General features: G+C 43.4%; 1 protein-coding gene across 2 annotated transcripts in view; it reads left to right on the top strand.

Annotated features, from left to right (window-relative positions):
• aptx (aprataxin) overlaps positions 1-21028 on the top strand; it is a 64088-nt gene extending 43060 nt beyond the window's left edge. For both annotated transcript variants that reach the window (XM_051929929.1, XM_028805881.2), the window contains exons 5-8: positions 2346-2405; positions 8999-9225; positions 16663-16766; positions 20600-21028. In XM_051929929.1, coding sequence (XP_051785889.1) covers positions 2346-2405; positions 8999-9225; positions 16663-16766; positions 20600-20754 — 546 coding nt within the window. In that variant the 3' untranslated portion in view covers positions 20755-21028. The remainder of the gene's footprint in view (positions 1-2345; positions 2406-8998; positions 9226-16662; positions 16767-20599) is intronic.
• The last annotated feature ends 535 nt before the right edge of the window (positions 21029-21563 follow it).

The following is a 21563-nucleotide window of genomic DNA, read 5'->3' as shown; positions in this document are numbered from 1 at the left end:
CTCGGGTCACTGGACAGCGTCCATGTCTCACAACCATATAGCAAGACAGGAGTCACCAGGACTCTAAAGACTTGGACCTTTGTCCTTTTGCATAGATATTGGGAGCGCCACACACCCCTTTACAGCGACCTCATGACCCCCCATGCTCTCCCAATCCATCTACTGACTTCATAGGAAGAGTCACCAGAGACATGAATGTCACTGCTGAGATAAGTAAACCTCTCGAGGAGGTCGACACTCTCTCTGCAGACAGACACACTACTGATGGCCGTGCCCAAGATGTCATTAAAGGCCTGGCTCTTGGTTTTTATCAGGACACTCGCCAGCCTAGACACTCAGACTCCTCGCTCAGTCTCTCGAGCGCCCCGATCAGAGCCTCCATTGACTCTGCAAAGATCACAGCATCGTCAGCAAAGTGTTGAGGTTTACCAAATACATTTAGTTCTTCATTTGCTCCAGACAGGGATTCATCGCAAGGTAGAGGTTTCACTCACAAGGCTTGTACTGCTTCAAACAAGTGTTTACAGCGATGCGTTTCTCCATTACTCCTCGTCACAGCCTGCTTGTTCTATCTTTTGGGAAATGGCTCCACCTACTGTTCACATCATCACATGACTATTTATTCACAATGGCTTTTCAGTTAACATTTATCAGGAATAAATACGCTGCATATCCTACCAATTTGTAATTGAAGTTGCTCAAAGTTTCTCTGTCTTAAGATAAACAAGTTCACAAATTCACAGATACTTTTCAATTTTGAAATTTAACTACCCTAAGTTCTTGTCAATAAGCCGCGGCTTATCTAAGGAAAAAAGTTGTGAAAATGAAAAAATAGAATATCGGCTTATACATAAGTCCGGCTTATACATCCATCGCGGGGGTTGCGTTCCAGAGCCACCCGCGAAATAAGAATATCCGCGAAGTAGAAACTATATGTTTATATGGTTATTTTTATATTGTCATGCTTGGGTCACAGATTTGCGCAGAAACACAGGAGGTTGTAGAGAGACAGGAACGTTATTCAAACACTGCAAACAAATATTTGTCTCTTTTTCAAAAGTTTAAACTGTGCTCCATGACAAGACAGAGATGACAGTTCTGTCTCACAATTAAAAGAATGCAAACATATCTTCCTCTTCAAAGGAGTCAGGAGCAGAGACTGTCATAAAGGCAGAGGAAAATCAATATGTCTGTTTGGCTTTTAAGTATGCGAAGCACCGCGGCACAAAGCTGTTGAAGGCGGCAGCTCTCACCCCCTCCGTCAGGAGCAGACAAAGAGAGGGAGAGGGAGAGTTTGTTTTTCAGTCAAAAATCAATACGTGCCCTTCGAGCTTTTAAGTATGCGAAGCACTGTGCAGCATGTCTTTTCAGGAATCAGCTTTACAAAAGATAGCAACGTGAAGATAATCTTTCAGCATTTTTAGACAAGCGTCCGTATCGTCTAGGTGTGCAAACAGCCCCCCTGCTCAATCCCCATACGTCAGGATCACAGATAGTCAGCGCAAGAGAGACAGAAAAGTAAGCAATCTAGCTTCTCAGCCATCTGCCAATAGCGTCCCTTGTATGAAATCAACTGGGCAAACCAACTGAGGAAGCATGTACCAGAAATTAAAAGACCCATTGTCCGCAGAAATCCGCGATATATATTTAAATATGCTTACATATAAAATCACAATTTAAATGACCGCTACGCGCTCGTGTTGACTCGGCGACGCCCAGAGCAGAAAGAACGCGCTCCGGCCGCTCCAACCCGCGCCATGCGGGGAGTGAGAGAGACGGCAATATCTCACACTCTCTCCCCCCCTTAAAGAAATTAAATGGGCGCAAGTGAGACCACTGACCTCCCTCCCTTCTATTAGTTATAGGTTATAGTACGTTCGGCTTATCCATGAGTCCGGCTTATCTATGATACGATTTTATTTTAAAAATTCGTATGATTTTTGGTCTCCGGCTAATACATGAGTCCGGCTTATAGACAAGAACTTAGGGTATTTATGGAAGAAGATGATCCGCTGTGGCAACCCCTAATGGGAGCAGCCGAAAGAAGAAGAAGAACTCTATTAACTCTATTCAAGGTGTCTGAATGAAAATTCACCTTGAAGAATAAGTGCCAAATTAAAAAATAAAAAACGCATTCTACTTGATACTGAGTGGTTTTAAGCAATTAGACAGATGTAGCAATAACAGGAGTTGTTTTCTGTGTTCTTTGCAAACTCGCTTAAAAATGAATGAAAAGAAACTGAAACCAGCTTTTATACACCATCCTCATAAGGTAAATTGATTGTGAAAGTAAATGTTGTCATCTGTAGCTAACGCTTTAATTTTTTTTTTTTTTATAAAATAAGGAATTCCAGGGACACTGGAGTCAGGGACTAAAAGCTTCTATGCAGGATAAGAACATGCAGGTAAATTAAAATTCAAATTTTGTATTTCCTTTCAACTATTAATCTGACTTTGTTTTCTTTAATCCGTTGTAAATTATTATTTCTTTCTCCAATTTACCAGTAAAACCCATCACTACATCTGGCAAGATGTCCCTTTCTTTATATTACATTAATTTCTTGGACGTTAGATTCTCACAGTGCTGCTTTTGATGCCCCAATACAGAAATTTGAAGCATTTTAAGGGCCAGGCCTCCTAGGCAGCATAGCACTGCTGTGTTTTGAGGAACATTATGGTCCCCTGTGTTCTATACCTTCTGGGATTGAGGATTTGTTGTAACCTCTGCTTCACCCTCACTGACCTCCATGCTGTCTTTTAAACAGACTCCCGGGGTGATGTTGCCAAGACGTATACCCGGCACTCAGCTGTTCGTTTGACTCCCTAGTAGTCCATGTAAAGGAGGACAGAGGAGTGAGTGACTTGGTAACAAGGGCTTGAGGTATCCAAAAGTGCAAATTTATTATAACAAAATAGTGTCCAGGGTACATTAAATATTCAGTTAACAGACTTTCAAAACCCATGCATAAAAAGGAAATACCATAAATGATTAAAACCAGTAAAACTCCAATTAGCAGCATCTCTCTTAGTGTGGATTTGCTGCTCCAGACCCCCAGTGAACCATTCTCATGGTCAGCCTGTAAGGGCAGCCATATCGCTTATAGTGATGAATTATTAGCTCCGCTTCCTCCATCCGTGTACCAAATCTCCATTGGCACTTCTGACTGCAGTCCCTCACCCAGGCAAACCTAATTTGTCTCCACCGCTCTTCCTGAACTTGGCTGTGCTTCTGTTCTACCGTCAGTCATTACCCACAGAGTTTAAACTGGATACTCTGTCTTCTTGCCTCCATGATCCTGTCACAGATTAGATACTACTTGTGAATATATATACAGTGGCACAGGTGACAGAGTTGAAGAGACTAAGATTTGCATTGGGTGTGACGAGGATGGACAGGATTAGAAATGAGGACATTAGAGGGTCATCTTAAGTTGGATGGTTAGGAGACAAAGTCAGAGAGGCGAGATTGTGTTGGTGTGGTCATGTGCAGTGGAGAGATGCTGGATATATTGGGAGAAGGATGCTAAGGATAGAGCTGACCATGGATGTGGTGAGAGAGGACATGCAGGTGATGGGTGTAAAAAAACAAGATGCAGAAGACAGGAGGATATGGAAGAAGATGATCCGCTGTGGCAACCCCTAATGGGAGCAGCCAAAAGAAGAGGAAGAAGGCAACGACGGCAGGCTACCAAAGATCCTTAGCTCTACTTGTATTCCAACTGGCAAAGACTTGGAAGTTAAGAGTTGGGGTAGTAAGTCTTGCAGATGAATAGAAAGAGCTTATCTAACACAAGATTCTGTTTTGAGACAAATGAATGAATCTAAGAAATTTCTCCCATCCAGAACGTGCCCATAAAATCTATTAATACGAACAGACATGATACAGATGTGTTCAACACTGGAGCACCACAAGGAACAATCCTGTCTCCTTCTGTTTTCACTCTGCACACCTCTGACTATTAATATAGATAGATAGATAGATAGATCTTTATTGTCATTGTCACTTTTACAAAGGAACAACGAAATTGAAGGTGCAATCAACTCAGTGTGAGGAATAAGGGTTAAAATGACAAAAAGACAGAATATAATAACAAACTGAATAGTAATAAATATACAAATTGCACTTGTTGACCTAAGGTATATATTGCACATTGGAAGAATAATATAGAGCAGTTTTATTTTGAGTTCAGGGCCATGATTGCTTTCGGATAAAAGCTGTTTTTAAGGCGGTTTGTCCTAGTTTTCATAGCTCTGTATCTCTTGCCCGATGGCAAAAGCTGGAAGAGGCAATGACCGGGATGTGATGAGTCCTGCGAAATGTCTATTGCTTTTTTGCGGCTTCGGGAGGTGTAGATTTGTTCCAGAGTGGGGAGGGTACAACCGATTGTTCTCTCCGCCGTCCTGACGACCCTGTGGAGCGCTTTCTTTTCTGAGGCAGCAGGGCATGTCACTTTCAGAAATTCTCAGATGATTCTGCACTTATGCAGTGTCTTCATACAGTTGATGAGACAAAAGAGAGGAGTTAGGCGGAGAAGTTTGTTTGTTGATGCAACTTAACATCAGCAAAACCAAGGAACTGCTTTTTGAGTTTCACGTACCAAAGAGCTTCTACGTCTGGTCACTATTCGGGGAGTGGAAGTAGAGGTGGTCTTACAAGTAATTGGGGGTCCACATCAATGACCGTTTGGACTGGTCTCCTAACACAGAGGAACTACAGAAGCAATGGCAGATTAGGCTAATTTTTCTAGGGAGACTGCATTCCTTTAATGTGCGTAGTGACATCCTTTATATGCTCTACAACTCAGTGATGGTCGGTGTGATACTCCTCACTGTGGTGGTGGTGACTGGTAACGTCACTTTAAGAGGGGCCCACTGAATCAACAAGCTAATTATAAAGGCGGACTCGGTTATGGGACACCCTCCAGACCCCCTGGAGGTCGAAGTATAGGATAGAATGAAATCAAAACTTAGTGCCATTATGAACAATGTTGCTCACCCTCTCTCTCTCTGACACATCAACGCTGAGGACTTTCAGCCAACAAATTATTCAGCAGAAGTGTGCCAAGAAGCACAACTGGGGGGTCCATTAGACCAACAGCAATACGCTGTATACGCCTGTATAACACCTCACCAGAGGTGACTGCTCAAAGACTACAAGGGAAGCTCTGCCTCCTCTAAAATTTCATGATAAAAATGTGTCTGATATGTCCGGTTGTATTTACATTGCTAGTACAAGAAGAGTGTGCAAGAACGTGTCCAACTCCATGGCTTGTTCGTTCAGAATCGGCAACAGTTTCTTGCAGGTTGTCTAATGTGATCTTTTTTTTTTTTCCTCATATGCTTCTGTGGCAGCACAATCCATTAAAACCCATTGAAGTGCAGTTTCACTTGACTTAATAATAATAATAATAATGTTGCATTTATAGAGTGCCTTTCAGAAACCCAAGGCCGCTTTACATACAGTATATAAAAAAAAAAAATTACACAGAAGACAAAAGTTTGTAGAAGAGGAAAGTTTTCAGTTGAGATTTAAAGGTGGAAAAAGAGGAGCAATCTCAGAGAGACTGAGGAAGAGGAGCCATAACACTGAAGAAGCGGCCCTCCCAGGGTGGAGAGTCCAGCGTGTGGGACAGTAAGTAGATGAGAGAGCGACAAGGACTGTAAGGAGCCGAATGAGGTAGAGGGGGGCAAAGGTTATGTAGGGCTTTGAATGGGGAGAAGCAGAATTTTGAATTTAATCCTTGATGGAACCAGTAAGCAGTGAAGTTGGGAGAGAACAGGGGAGACGTGAGCAGAACGCTTTGTGTGGGGGAGGACTAATATGCTTTGTTTTCTGTGCAGCAAAGCCAGACGTTTATTGGACGAATGCTTCAAAACGTAATTTCCGGGGAAGCTCTGGGAGTAAATGGTGTAGTGGGCAGGCAGGACACCAGGCTGCTGCATGATGATTGGAGGAACTATCAAAGGGGCTGGACCTCTTTTTGATTGACAGAGTTTTGGCAATGGACTATTTCAAGTTCAGTCCCTTGCAGATTTTTGGCAAGTGAAGCTGCTGCTTGTAGTCTGTTATTTGCTAGCAGTATATTCCACTATTTTCATTTGTTACGTATCCTACTGCAAATAAAACATAAATATAGTGTTCTTTAGTGAAGTCCGTTCATTTATTTCAGGGTAGGTCATATTTGGGGACTAGCCAGCCAGGGGTAAACTGTGTGATTTCTTAGTGTTTTTTTTTTTTTTTAAAGACATGGGGTTTGGATTATGCAATGTCTCACCTATACAAGCTATTGTCTCTAGTGGCCTCAATTGGAGTAACATCAGCAAACGCAGATAGGAGCTTCTCCTGCTTGAAACAAGTCAAGTCCTACAGCCGCAACACAATGAGCTAAAACCATTTAAACAACCTAATTCTGCTTGTCATTGAGAGGAAACTGGTCAAGTGTCTGGGTAAAGTCTCCCAGTTGGTATGACAGGCTCACAGAGCAGAGCATTTTCAACAAAAAGAAAGGAAGGCAGAATTTACATATAAATAACCATGATGAAATAATTGACTAATGTTCTGATGTAGGCCTAAAACGTGCTTCCCCTGTTTGAAAGACATCTATCTATTAATCATATAGTGCCTTTTAGTGTATCTCTCTATTATATAATGCCTTTCAGTCTATCTATCTATTATATAGTGTCTTTCACATCCATCCATCTATCTACAGTCATATGAAAAAGTTTGGGAAACCCTCTTAATTCTTTGGATTTTTGTTTCTCATTGGCTGAGCTTTCAGAGTAGCAACTTCCTTTTAATATCTGACATGCCTTATAGACACAGTAGGATTTCAGCAGTGACATTAAGTTTATTGGATTAACAGAAAATATGCATCATAACAAAATTAGACAGGTGAATAAATTTGGGCACCCCAACAGAGATATGACATCAATACTTAGTTGAGCCTCCTTTTGTGAATCTAACCGCCTCTAGACGCTGTCCTCCTATATCCTCTGATGAGTGTCTGGATTCTGGATGGAGGTATTTCTGACCATTCTTCCATACAACAACTCTCCAGTTTGATTCAATTTAATGGACAGCCTGCTTCAAATCATCCCATAGATTGTCGATGATATTCAAGTCAGGGGACTGTGACGGCCATTCCAGAACATTGTACTTCTCCCTCTGCATGAATGCCTTTGTAGATTTCCAACTGTGTTTTGCGTCATTGTCTTGTTGGAATATCCAACCCCTGCGTAACGTCAACTTTGTGACTGATGCTTGAACATTATCCTGAATAATTTGTTGATATTGGGTTGAATTCATCTGACCCTCGACTTTAACAAGGGCCCCAGTCCCTGAACTAGCCACACAGCCCCACAGCATGATGGATCCTCCACCAAATTTGACAGTAGGTAGCAGGTGTTTTTCTTGGAATGCGGTGTTCTTCTTCCACCATGCAAAGCGCTTTTTGTTATGACCAAAAAACTTCATTTTTGTCTCATCAGTCCAAAGCACTTTGTTCCAAAATGAATCTGCCTTGTCTAAATGAGCATTGGCATACAACAAGCGACTCTGTTTGTGGCGCGAGTGCAGAAAGGGCTTCTTTCTCATCACCCTGCCATACAGATGTTCTTTGCACAAATTGCGCTGAATTGTAGAACGATGTACAGATACACCATCTGCAGCCAGATGTTCTTGCAGGTCTTTGGAGGTGATCTGTGTGTTGTCTGTCACCATTCTCATAATCCTGCTCATATGCCGCTCCTGTATTTTTCTTGGCCTGCCAGACCTGCTGGGTTTAACAGCAACTGTGCCTGTGGCCTTCCATTTCCTGGTTCCATTCCTTACAGTTACAGAAACTGACAGTTTAAACCTCTGAGATGGCTTTTTGTAGCCTTCCCCTAAACCAGGAGACTCAACAATCTTTGTTTTCAGATCTTTGGAGTGTTGCTTTGAGGATCCCATGCTGTCACTCTTCAGAGGAGAATCAAAGGGAAGGAAACACAACTTGCAATTGACCACCTTAAATACCTTTTCTCATGATTGTCTATGAAGTTCAAGGCTTAACAAGCTAATCCAACCAATTTGGTGTTGTAAGTAATCAGCATTGAGCAGTGACAGGCATTCAAATCCGCACAATGACAAGGGGACCCACATTTGTGCACAGCCAGTTTTTCACATTTGATTTAATTTCACTGCGTCACTAAAAGTCTTTGTTCAGAAAACACCGCAGTACTCAGATGTTCCTAGGAAATGAAAGACATACCACTGTTATCTTTCTGGTTGAAAGGAGAGTCAGTTATTATGCAGGCTGAGAGGGGGTCCCACACTTTTTCATATGACTGTAGCTAGCAGTGGTCTGGAGGTCTATGGATGAAGTCTAAGGATTGTTTTGAACTCTCTGTTTAATCTTCCTTGTTCCCCTGGGATAATTTTATGGAACATCCACATCAAGTTAGAGATGACACAGTCTTTATTTATTTATTTTTTGTAAAACTGATGATCTTGTAGTGGTCTTATGAATCCTTAAACAATTTCCTGTGGTTTTCAGGTTCCCCCAAGACCAAACAGTTTTCCTGAGTTCCCCTGAAATCTTGGTAGATAGTGGCATGGTGGATTTTACGAGGCTCTGTGAGTAGCAGAACATGCCTGGAAATATGTCATGCCATTAAATAGTAGAGGAGCTGCGTCCCTGACTTTGTGTTTGACTCTTTTATTGGTAAATATGGCACCCAGCTGTTTTAGTACTTTGTGGATCTTGCCTTGCTGAAGCTCCTGAAAGTTGTGGTTCACTTTTTTTTTTACACATGAATTAGTTCTTTTTTATTTTTTTTTCTGTTAAATGAATAAATTGTTCTGAACAAACCAAAACGCTTGTGGATTTTAACCTTTCAGAAGATTTAGATTAAAGAAAAATTTTGTACTGACAACATTTAAAGATCCACAGTACAGGTCCACAAATTCCAAGCCACTTTGTCAGTTTTATCTTTTAATTTTGTATTCTTACTGTTACAGATTTACAAAGATGACACCGTAGTTGCTATTAAAGATAAATATCCAAAAGCAAAGTATCACTGGCTTGTACTGCCCTGGGAATCCATTGCCAGCTTGAAGGCCGTCAGACCAGAGCACTTACCACTGATGAAGCATATGCATGGTGTTGGGGAGAAACTGGTCCGAGGATGTTCAGACTACGGCAAACTTCAGTTTCGACTGGGCTATCATGCTATTCCCAGTATGAGGTATGTTAATGCGTGCAGTAACACATTGCTTTGAGATTTTTCAGGTCAGAAAGAGGAAAGTTTTGACGTAAGGTAGTAATATTTATTGATCTATGTGCCAGAGAATGCTGATGATGTTGCATATTGATTAGATAATAAAAGTAAGAATTTCACGGTACTCTGTACATGTTAAAATAATAAACTGTATGAACCTAGGATTTTCACTTTCTGAAGGAGAGCTGGTTAAAGGGTAGCTAGAAACAAACTCATCAGAGTCTACCATGTATTAAAACACTAAGATCTGTGTGTCCAGTCCCTCGGAGCAATCTGATTGGCCAGTTTAGCTTTTCGCTGCTTCGTCTCCCGCTGCCACTCCTCAGTCTTACTCAGGAGCCCCCTTATGAGCACAGGGTCACTCCAAAAATACTCAGCTGCGGAAGACCCTCTTCTGCCCCCAAGTGTCAGCCCTACATGCCTCCTAGGGGCTCTCCTCCAGGCTGTCTGTCTGTTTTACTTTCATCCATCCATCCATCCATTTTCCAACCCACTGAATCCGAACACAGGGTCACAGGGGGTCTGCTGGAGCCAATCCCAGCCAACACAGGGCGCAAGGCAGGGAACCAATCCTGGGCAGGGTGCCAACCCACCGCAGGACACACACAAACACACCCACACACCAAGCACACACCCACTAGGGCCAATTTACAATCACCAATCCACCTAACCTGCATGGGAAGCTAAATATTATTATTATTATTCATTACATATTTAGAATTCTATTAATTATTTTAAAATGTATATAGTTAGATATTATTATGATTATTGTCTCCTTCTACTCATTTCCAGGCACAGTCATTGGACTTAAGCAACTAAGTATTTCACTGCACGTTGCACTGTACTGTATGTGGAATTTGTAGGTGACCGATACATTTGATTTGATTGGTTTTGATCAGATGTGGCTCTCCAACGTTAAATAGCATCTGAAACAGGAGGTTGAAGCCGGTTCTCCCCATTACCCATAATGCCGCAACTTTCAGTTCCTTTTTAACCTCCATCTTGCTCTTTCAGTTTTTTCTTTCTATTTCTGTTTCTGTCCCCTTGCCTGCCGTGTCGACTCCTTTTATATTGGTTTGATTGGGCGCAGGTGTAAATGAGAAACTTGACTTTTTGATTTTTGCACATGTTATGTGTGAATTGTCCTGGGTATGACGTTAAACTGCATCCGGCCCTGCAAGCGCTCCTCCAACTTGCAGGGAAATCATGGGGGTTGGTGGCAGGATTGGCACTCCAGCCACCGTAAAAAGAAAACTTCACAAAGCTCCGAGACGACAAAAAAGTCTCCTTTTTGCTCCCCGCGGGAGTAGCTCTGCTGCCTGCTCGCATCATGAAGGGGATGGGGGAAAGCCCTCGGGAGCCCCATCCCCGGAAGAGTCAAAACCGTTGGAGAGCCAATAGGGTCAGTCTGTTGGGGATTGGAATGGGTGTGGTGCTGAGGTGTGGCCTGCTGCATGGCAGCACTCTGGTCCCAATTTGAGGCGGCCCATACGGGTGGGCGCGTGGAACGTCTGGTCTCTCCGGCAAGATGATCATCTTCCTCTGCTGTCGGAGGAGCTGCGTAAACTCCGCATTTCAGTGGCGGCACTGTCTGAGGTGCGCAGACCAGGGACTGGCCAGATCTCTGTAGGTCGATACACTTTTTATTGGTCTGGTTGGTCTGATGGCTGTCATACTCGGGGAGTAGCTGTTGCTATAGCAGATTGGCTTCTTCCGATGGTGTCCGATGTCACTCCTTTGCACGAGCGTATTATGAGACTTGGATTATGTCACTACCTGGGTGCCTTGTCTGTTGTCTCAGTGTATGCTCCAACCGCGGTGAGTGATGCCTCGGCGAGGGAGACATTTTATTCGCAGCTTCGCTCGGTGGTTGATGGGTGCCCGCGAGGTGACACTCCTCTGGTCATGGGTGACTTCAATGTAGCCACTGGCACTGACAGGGCTTGCTATGAGGATTATCTCGGTCCCCATGGGTCTGGTGACCGTGGTGAAAGTGGCTCCATGTTCCTTGACTTTGCAAAAGGTCAGGGGCTGCGAAACCGCTGGATCCTGGTTTCAGCACCCTGAACCACATCATTGGACTTGGTACTCCAATACTGGCGGTGCGGTGAAGGAGATCGATCACATTCTCGTGGGTAGACGCTGGAGGCTCTTGCAAAACTGCAGGGTCTACAGAAGTGCCCAGTTTGTGACTTCTGACCACAGACGTGTTGCTACTCTTAGGATCCAGCTTAGGTCCAGCAGGTTACCACCTACTAGGAAAATGAGCCTGGACTTGGCCAGACTCCAAGACCAGGCTGTTTACAATGAGTTTGCATGCAGTTTGTGTGAGGAACTTGCAGATTTGGGTACGACTGCCGATCCTAATGTAATGTGGGAGACCTTCTGTGACAAGACCCTGAAGGTTGCTGAGGGCTGTGTTGGTGTTATTGTTGGTCCCAGAAGGAGGTGTTTCATCTCGCAGGGCACCCTGGATATCACTGAGAGGAGTCGCAGCGCCTGGCTCAATGGCAACTCTGGTCTGTACTGGGAACTGAGAGGGACGGGACGGCTGTGAGGGCAGATAAAGAGGCGTTTGTTAGAGGAATCTGTGAGCAAGTGACACACCATCTGTGGTCTAGCGACCCATGTCCTGCTTATAGAGGAATTGAAGCATTACGCACATCTGAATCTGATCCTCGGAGAGTCGCAGTCAGGGCAGCTGATGGAACGGTCCTTACGGATGACACTGCAGTTGTGACCCTCTGGGCTGGCTACTTTGAGCAGTCGTTCAAAACTGATCCTCCAGCTAGGACGTTGGATATCTCTGGCTCCCCGGTTCTTGAGGCTGATCCTCCAGTTAGCTGTGAACCCCCCAGTCTCACTGAGATTACACAGGTGGTGAACCAGCTGAGGGGAGGAAAGGCTGGATCTATGGTATCCTGGGGTGAACTTCTCCAGACTGGTGGTAAGGCTGTCCTCCTGGCATTGCAAGCAATCTTTGCTTCCATTTGGGAGACTGGCATCATCCCAACTGACTGGAAAATGGGACTTGTCGTCCCTGTCTGGAAAGGGAAGGGTGATCGCCTGGATTGCAGCAACTACAGGGGGATAACGCTGCTGTCGGTGCCGTGTAAGGTCCTTGCTAGGGTCATCCTCAATAGGATCCGTGATCACTTGCTCACCTACCAGCAACCAGAGCAGTCTGGTTTTATGCCTAATAAGTTTACCATTGACCACATCCTGGCACTGGGGGTTCTCATGGAGCGCAAACGCGATTATCGTCAGTTTCTTTGCAGCCTTTGTCAATTTTCGCAAAGCGTTTGACTCAGTTGATCAAGCTGCCCTGTGGGACATCCTGAAGGTTCACAGGATCCCCTCGAGGTTGCTGGATATCATGGCCGGCCTGTACGCTGGTACTGTGAAAGCTGTGTAGTGTGGAGGCAGGACCTCCGTGTTTTTCCCAGTTGGTCCTGGAGTTCGTCAGCGGTGTGTTCTGCTCCTATTCTGTTCAATGCTTATATGGACTGGGTGTTGGGCAAGGTCGTGGGGTCCAGCGGCTGTGGGGCATCTGTTGATGAAGAAAGACTCACGGATCTTGACTTTGCTGACGATGCTGAGGCTCTGATCGAAGAGCTCAAAAGACTGAGTGAGGAGTCCGAGTGTCTGGGCTTGTGAGTGTCCTGATAAAAACCAAAGATCCAGGCCTTTAATGACCTCTTGGGCACGGCCATCAGCAGTGTGGTTTGCGGAGGGTAGAACTGGACCACGTGTCTGCCTAGGGGGTTGCAAACCGGGATCCCGAGTTGTTTTGTTGTGTAGTGGGCACGACAAAGCGCTGTACCAGTGCATGCTCCCCAACTTGACTTATGTGTGATCAGCCAAGCACCCCAATTAACCCCAGAGCGAAGCACACTCGCGCCCTATTGGAGCCTGCACTTGACTGCTCTGTGAGTTTGGGAGGTCTACCACTTTGTGACTGAGCTGTTATTGCCCCTCAATGTATTCCCTTTACAATGATAGCACTTAACCATTGTCCGAGGCAGATCTAGCGGAGCATAAATTTTACATATTGACTTGTGACCAAGGTGGCATCCTATGATACTGCCAAGTTTAAAGTCACTAGGTCATCTCGAAGAACGCAGTATCAATGGAGATTATAAGGCTGTTGTACCTGTTAACAATAGCTGAGGCTGAAACACCTAAACTCAGTAATTTAAAGCGGCGTCCGCATACTTCTGGCCATATAGTTTATGGCCGCGGTCTCAAACTCCGGTCCTGGAGGGCCACGGTGGCAGCAGGTTTTCATTCTAACCCTTTTCTTAATTTGTAACAGTGCTACCGTGGGGGGAACTACACTTCCCAGCAGCCCAAGGGGGTTACCCGCATAGGATGGCGGGAACGGAAGTAGGGGCTGCTGGGGACGAAAGAGCCCAGTGGGAAAGTTGAAAAGGGAGGCCTGACGGAGCAAAAGGAGATCGGTGTTTTGTGTATCCTGTCCAACATGACGTCTAAAAAGTCAGTTGTGCCCAGAATCGTTTCACGTTAGATGAATGGAAGGTCTCGTGCCTGTTGTAGTGGTGAAGGAGATCGGTTAATTGTCTTGCGTCTTCAAAAGGAGCGCTCCTGGAAATCTCACCACTCGCCGCTCAGGACTACCGGTAGGACTGCTTCACTCTTTTTCTATGGAAGTTGTTCTTGGGATTCTCATCTTCACACCATATCATTTCACCTGCTTTTGTAGTTTTGGACTGTATAAGGACATTGTGTTGAGGTTTATTGTTGTGACTTGTTCGTGTTTATTATCGCCGTAAGGGGACTGGGGAGCGATTATTTACAACAACAACAACAGCATTTATTTCTGTCGCACATTTTCATACAAATCATGTAGCTCAAAGTGCTTTACATGATGAAGAAAGAGAAAAAAGACAAAATAAATAAGAAAATAAAATTAGGGAACATTAATTAACATAAAATAAAAGTAAAGTCTGATGGCCAAGGAGGACAGAAAAAGCGAAAAAGACTCCAGACGGCAGGAGAAAAAAAAAAAAAATCTGCCAGTGTTCCAAGGCCACGAGACCACCCAGCACCCCGAACATAAATGACCTCAATCAGTCCCTCATGGTTTTCAGGCTTCACATGGAAGAACTTGATGATGACGGTCATATGGACTTCTGGCCTTTAATCCATCAATGTAGGGACATTTAGCGTGCAGTTATATTTTGTTTATTAGTGTTTCATACATTCTATAATTGTTTTATTACCTGTTGTTTTTTTGTCTCTGTTTGTGAGTGTGTGCGGGTCGGGCCAAGACGGGGTGCATCCCTGGAATCTCCACCAAAAAAATAAATAAATCAATGTCTCTTCGACGGTATGAATCAGACCACTACAAATTGGTGACCTGTTTTTGCTGCTAACGAACTTCTTTTGAATTAATTTTAATTCCTTTGTTCTTGAAGACTCAGACCCCTTAATTGTTTCTTTTTTCTTAATTATCAGCCAAACAATAATGAGATACAAAATGAGCAAAGACCGGACCAGAAAACTGTGACCATCATACAATATCTACTATATAAGTTTGAAAGTGCAACGATTTTATGTCACGTTTTTTGTCACGCTTTAAATCGGGGTAATTTTAAAACCTATGGTTGGTATCATTCTTTTCAGAATTTATCGAACTTTAATGTGATTTTGTTAGATTTTCAGATTCTTATTCCGTTTTTAAATTATAAACTAAAAAATATCAAGAACTCGGACTTTGAGACGAGACTTTGCGCCAAGAGATTTAACCAGGCCTGGGGCTGGAAATAAAAGACAAAGAGTAGGACAGCTGCTGTACAGGCTTTTAAATGTTCGAAGCGCTGCATGAGATGCAGATCACACGGGATGGTGGCAGCAGCTGATCGAGCAAAGAGGAGGTAAAGAAAAAAACTATTTGTTTCCCATTATCACCATTTAAGAGGGGTTTCGGAGCAGCGACCGCGTCTCCTTGGGGTGCGTTCATCCTCCCTCTTCACAACACAAGCGGCTGAGATGCGAAGTGGCTGGCAGGTAGTGCAGAAAAGAGTGTTGGCTAGCAAAGCGAGCAGGGGGTAAGCCCCCTAGTCTGAAAATAAAGAAGGATGACGGTCTCAGGTCACCAAAACATCTGACCACAGCTCTTAGAAAATCCACAATTTCAGAAATGTCTGCTATTGCACAGTGACAGCAGCAACAAGCCACAGAATTAAAGAACGAGTTTATTTAACGACGAGACTCGACACCTGATTGAGCAACTGGTTGGAGTTTGAGGCCCTGACTTAGTTGGTCTTCTGTTGGCTCACTCACTTCACATTTCATTTCCGTTTAAGTCTTAGTCCCGGAGGGCCGCAGTGGCTGCAGGTTTTCATTCTAACCCTTTTTTTAATTAGTGCCCTGTTTTTGCTGCTAATTAACTTCTTTTGAATTAATTTTAATCGACTTGGTTTTTAAGAAATGTTTCCCTGAATTTCTTCATTGTTCCTCTGAGTCGCTTCATTTCTGTCCTTAAATGGCACCCAAACAGAAGTGAAATGTGAAGTGAGTGAGCCAACAGAAGACCAACTAAGTCAGGGCCTCAAACTCCAACCAATTTCACTCCAACCAGTTGCTTAATTAGGTGCTGAGTTCTGTCGTTTATTAAACTCGTTCTTTAATCCCATGGCTTGTTGCTGCTCTCATTGTGCAATAGCAGACATTTCCAAAATTGTGGATTTTCTCTTTTCTAAGAGCAGATCAGCATTCCTGAGACCTTCACCTTTCTTTATTTTCAGATATTGTATGATGGACACCAGTTGTTTTGGCTCATTTTGTATCTCATTATTGTTTGGCTGCTAATTAAGGAAAAAGAAATGAGGGGTCTGAGTCTTCAAGAGCAAATCAATGAAAATGAATTCAAAAGAAGTTAATTAGCAAAAACAGGGCACTAATTAAGAAAAGGATTAGAATGAAAACCTGCAGCCACTGCGGCCCTCCGGGACTGGAGTTGGGCACCCCTGGTTTAAGGAAAGAAATGAAGCAATTCAGAGGAACGATGAAGAAATTCCATGGAACAAAACTTAAAAAAACAAGTCAATTAAAATGAATTCAAAAGAAGCTAATTAGCAGGAAAAACAGGTCACTAATGAAGAAAAGGGTTAGAGTGAAAACCTGCGGCCCTCCAGGACTGGAGTTTGAGATCCCTGCTTAAAGGGTCCGCAAACAGTAACGTTTTTTCCAAGCCCTCAAAGCACATGCAGACAGATTTTTTCCCATTTGAACCATCAGCTGGTTTAGTTGGTTGTTCCTGCATGCACAGTGTAGGTGGCAAGGACTAAACTGGAAACTTTGTTTTTTACAGTAAATTGTATTAACTCCTAGACTTAACTTCATTCAATTTTATGTGTATGTGTTTCTTTCTGTTTTCAGCCATATCCATCTACATGTTATCAGCCAAGACTTTGATTCTCCTTCATTAAAAAACAAAAAACACTGGAACTCGTTTACCACAGACTATTTTCTGGACTCTGAAGGTAAGATGTCTGAAATATACAGCTACATTTTTTAGATACATTCCTATATAATTGGAGAAGCACCTACTGCAATAGCCACTCGTTTTATTCATTCTTTACCCAGTATTGTCGTGTCTCGGAAAAGACTGGTGACATGGAATGAGAATCATAAACACGTGCAATAAATTGCCATGTAGACCAGTAGACAGAAGGACTTTACGGACCTCCAAAACTTGACTTGATGTTATTTTAGAAGAATTAGGTGGGTAGGACTGGTGAGCTTTGTTGCATCCACTAAACAGTGTCATCTCCAGACAGAGCAGCAGCTTCAGCGATACACTGCTGTCACCGTCCTGCTCCACTGACAGACTGAGGCGATCGTTCCTCCACCACACTATGCGATTCTTCAATTCCGCCCGGTGGGGTAAACGTTAAAATTATACAAAGTTATTGTCTGTCTGTATACCTGCATTGTTATCCCTCTTTAATTTAATATTTTGTTTATCAGTATGCTGCTGCTGGAGTATGTGAATTTCCCCTTGGGATTAATAAAGTATCTATCTATCTACTGAATGGCCCGTTCTCATCTAAATTTTTTTCAGTGTTCTAATGCTCTACCATGTTGTTCATATTATTAGCAAGTGTTGACAACAACTACATATGGAGAGCTGCAAAAATCTTTAGCCCTCCTGCCCTTCTCTTAAAATGTAAAGAATTATTATTATTATTCCTCAGTCTTCTCCCTCAGTGAGGCATCCAAATCCCACATCAACATTCTAATACAGTGGGGCAAAAAAGTATTTAGTCAGCCACCAATTGTGCAAGTTGTCCCACTTAAAAAGATGAGAGAGGCCTGTAATTTTCATCATAGGTACACCTCAACTATGAGAGACAAAATGAGAAAAAAAATCCAGAAAATCACATTGTCTGATTTTTAAAGAATTTATTTGCAAATTATGGTGGAACAAGCCAGTTTCCCTTTCGATTTGTATGTGTTCAGTCTCTCCCTGTGCATTTCCTGTGCAGTGAGCAAGAGAGAGCGAGAGTGCGCGACACGCACACACACACACAGGCGCTCCAGGCTCGCAAAAGAGAGAGGGAGAGAAGCATAATGTAGAGAAGGGTTGTTTTAGTTTTCACTTCTGTTTACAGTGATCGTTTCGTAGCCTGCATTGTTGCAATGTTACTTTTCTTGGTGGTTTATTAAATTACAGATTTTTCAAATGTTCGTTTTTTCCCCCGTGTTTAAAACTCATTAAAAAAAAAAAAAAAAAAAAAGTGTTTTTAACGAGTGGTTCCTAGCACTATAGCGTGAACTATTGCAGTGTTAGTTTTCTCTGTTGTTCAAGGTTTTCTCAGTGTTATTCAATGTTTTTACATTTAGTTTACTATTACGCTGTGCATTCTATGGCATTATTAACTATATTTGTGCTTAAAAATTAATGAAAATATATATTTACATTCAGTTCGTACGGTCTGGAACGGAGTAATTGTATTTACATACAATCCTATAGGGGAAATTGCTTCGGTTCACGACCAAATCGGTTTACGACCAGAGTTTTGGAACAAATTACGGTCGTGAACCGAGGTTCCACTGTGTGTGTGTGTATATATATATATAATTAAATTATATTATATAATCCTAACATAATCCGTTTTTATGTCACGTTTTTTGTCACACTTATTTTAACACCTACATATATATGTTTGGTATCATTCTATTCAAAATTTATCAAACTTTAATGTGATGTTGTTAGATTTTCAGATTTTTATTCTGTTTTTTTAAATTATAAACTAAAAAAATATCAAGAACTCTCGTCCAGCGAGACAAGACTTTGTGCCAAGGGGCCAGAAATAAAAGACAAAGAGTAGCAGCTGATCGAGCAAAGAGGAGGTAAAAAAACTATTTGTTTCCCATTGTATCACCGCTAAAGAGGGGGTTTCGGAGAAGCGACCGTGTCTCCTTGGGGTGCGTTCAGCCTCCCTCTTCACAACATGAGCAGCAGAGACGCGAAGTGGCTGGCGCTTAGAACAGGCCAGAGGGGGTTGGTGAGCAAAGCGAGCAGGGGGCGAACCCCCTAGTGTCTTATAAATGTAAAACCCATACTGTTGTGTTTTTCTGAATGAAGAATAAGAGAAAAGTAAAAATGAGATCAGTTTTTATTGATGATTATCACCGATTGTGAATTCGGTTGGAACAAAAACCTGCAGCCACACAGGGTCACCAGGAGTGAGTTTGGGAACCGCTGCCTTATGATGTTTGAGCCAGCGGCGTAATCTTTTTAGTTAGCCAGTAAAAGGGGTCATTTTGCTTGACTTCTCGGCACAGTGGTACCTCTAATCACCACCATAATTCATTCCAAAACTCTGGATGCAACCAGAATGTAATTCCCCCATAAGATTGTATGTAAATACGATGAATCCGTTCCAGATTGTACGAACTGTATGTAAATATTTTTTTTAAGTACAAAAAGTTAGACCATAGAATGCACAGTGCCCTGTATATGCAAACAAAAGAAAATGGGAAATCATTGGCACATACGAACCGGAAGGGAAACTGGCCGCCAGTGTTTTTGTTCGCCACCAGAGAGAGTGGTCGTGAACAGATGTGAAATTTTGGCAGATTTTTTGATCGTAACCCGAGTGTTCTGTACGTGTTCAGAAACATTCGTGACCAGAGGTTCTACTGTACATGTGGTACTGTAAGAATTATGTTTCTGGACTTCTCTAGCGCCTTCAACACAATCCAACCTCTGCTCCTTAGGGACAAGCTGACAGAGATGGGAGTAGATTCATACCTGGTGGCATGGATCGTGGACTATCTTAAAGACAGACCTCAGTATGTGTGTCTCGTGAACTGCAGGTCTGACAATGTGGTCAGCAACACACGAGCGCCACAAGGGACTGTACTTTCTCCGGTCCTGTTCAGCCTATATACATCAGACTTCCAATACAACTCGGAGTCCTGCCATGTGCAAAAGTCCGCTGACGACACTGCTATCATGGGCTGCATCAGGAATGGGCTGGAGGAGGAGTATAGGGACCTAATCAAGAACTTTGTTAAATGGTGCGACTCAAACCACCTACACCTGAACACCAGCAAAACCAAGGAGCTGGTGGTGGATTTTAGGAGGCCCAGACCCCTCATAGACCCAGTGATCATCAGAGGTGACTGTGTGCAGATGGTGCAGACCTATAAATATCTGGGAGTGCAGCTGGATGATAAATTAGACTGGACTGCCAGTACTAATGATCTGTGTAAGAAAGGACAGAGCCGACTATACTTCCTTAGAAGGCTGGCGTCCTTCAACATCTGCAATAAGATGCTGCAGATGTTCTACCAGACAGTTGTGGCGAGCGCCCTCTTCTACACAGTGGTGTGCTGGGGAGGCAGCATTAAGAAGAAAGACGCCTCACGCCTGGACAAACTGGTGAGGAAGGCAGGCTCTATTGTAGGCACGGAGCTGCACAGTTTGACATCCGTGGCAGAGCGACGGGCGCTGAGCAGACTCCTGTCAATCATGGAGAATCCACTACATCCACTGAACAGGATCATCTCCAGACAGAGGAGCAGCTTCAGCGACAGACTGCTGTCACCGTCCTGCTCCACTGACAGACTGAGGAGATCGTTCCTCCACCAGACTGTGTGACTCTTCAATTCCACCCGGGGAGGTAAACGTTAACATTATTCAAAGTTATTGTCTGTCTGTATACCTGCATTATTATCATTCTTTAATATTATTTATTATATCATTATGCTGCTGCTGGAGAATGTGAATTTCCCATTGGGATTAATAAAGTATCTATCTATCTGTCTGTCATGGTTAACATAGTGCAACACCCTTGTCTTACAGCTGTAATGGAAATGGTGGAGAAGAATGGGAAGGTTACAGTTAAAGATGGGACGAGTGAGCTGCTCAAACTACCACTGCGGTGCCACGTTTGCAGAAGGGAGCTTCCTACGATTCCACAGTTAAAGGATCATTTAAAATCCCACCTGCCCAAGTGACGAGAGGGTAACTGGAATTTTATTGAGTGACAGATGACGAGGAAAAGACAGAGCTGATTGGTAACGAGGGTAAGATGGCGAGTTCTTCCATAGACACCACGGGGGGGTGTGGTGATTCCCAGTCTCAGCCCGGCTGCCAGGCCGCTATCAAGTCACAAATGGAGGTGATTTCAAACCTTTCAAGTGTGACAACTTGAGGGCAAGTAAGTTGTGTAACTTTCTCACGAGTTAACAACTTTTAGAAGTAATAAAAGTGACATGAGAGCAGAACAGATGTTTGTGTCGTCTTATTGTGTTCACTCTTTTTTATTTTTAGCTGGGTGGGCTTTGTTTGCTAGTCAGGAATTTGTGTGTCGTCATTTTTTGAGATTAATTAAATATACACTATATTGCCGAAAGTAATGGGACCCCCCCTCCAAATCACTGAATTCTGGTGGTTCAATCACTTCCATGGCCACAGGTGTATAACATCGAGCCCCTCGGCATGCAGACTACTGGCTTCTACAAACATTTGTGACAGATTGGGTCGCTCTCAGGAGCTCAGTGAGTTCAAGCCTGGTACCGTCATAGGATGCCACCTGTGCCATTCGTGAAATGTCCTCACTACTAAATATTCCACGGCCAACTGTCAGTGGTATTATAACAAAGTGGAAGCAATTGGGGACAACAGCAACTCAGCCATGAAGTGGTAGGCCAGTCAAATCACAGAGGGGCGACAGTGCATGCTGAGGTGGGCAGACGTCGGCAATTTTCTGCAGAGTTGATAGCTACAGACCCCCAAAAGCTCAAGAACAGTGCAGCGTACAGAC

Source organism: Erpetoichthys calabaricus, chromosome 7 (assembly GCF_900747795.2).
Source record: "Erpetoichthys calabaricus chromosome 7, fErpCal1.3, whole genome shotgun sequence".
Taxonomy (NCBI): Eukaryota; Metazoa; Chordata; class Cladistia; order Polypteriformes; family Polypteridae; genus Erpetoichthys; species Erpetoichthys calabaricus.
This window is presented reverse-complemented; position numbering and strand designations above follow the sequence as displayed.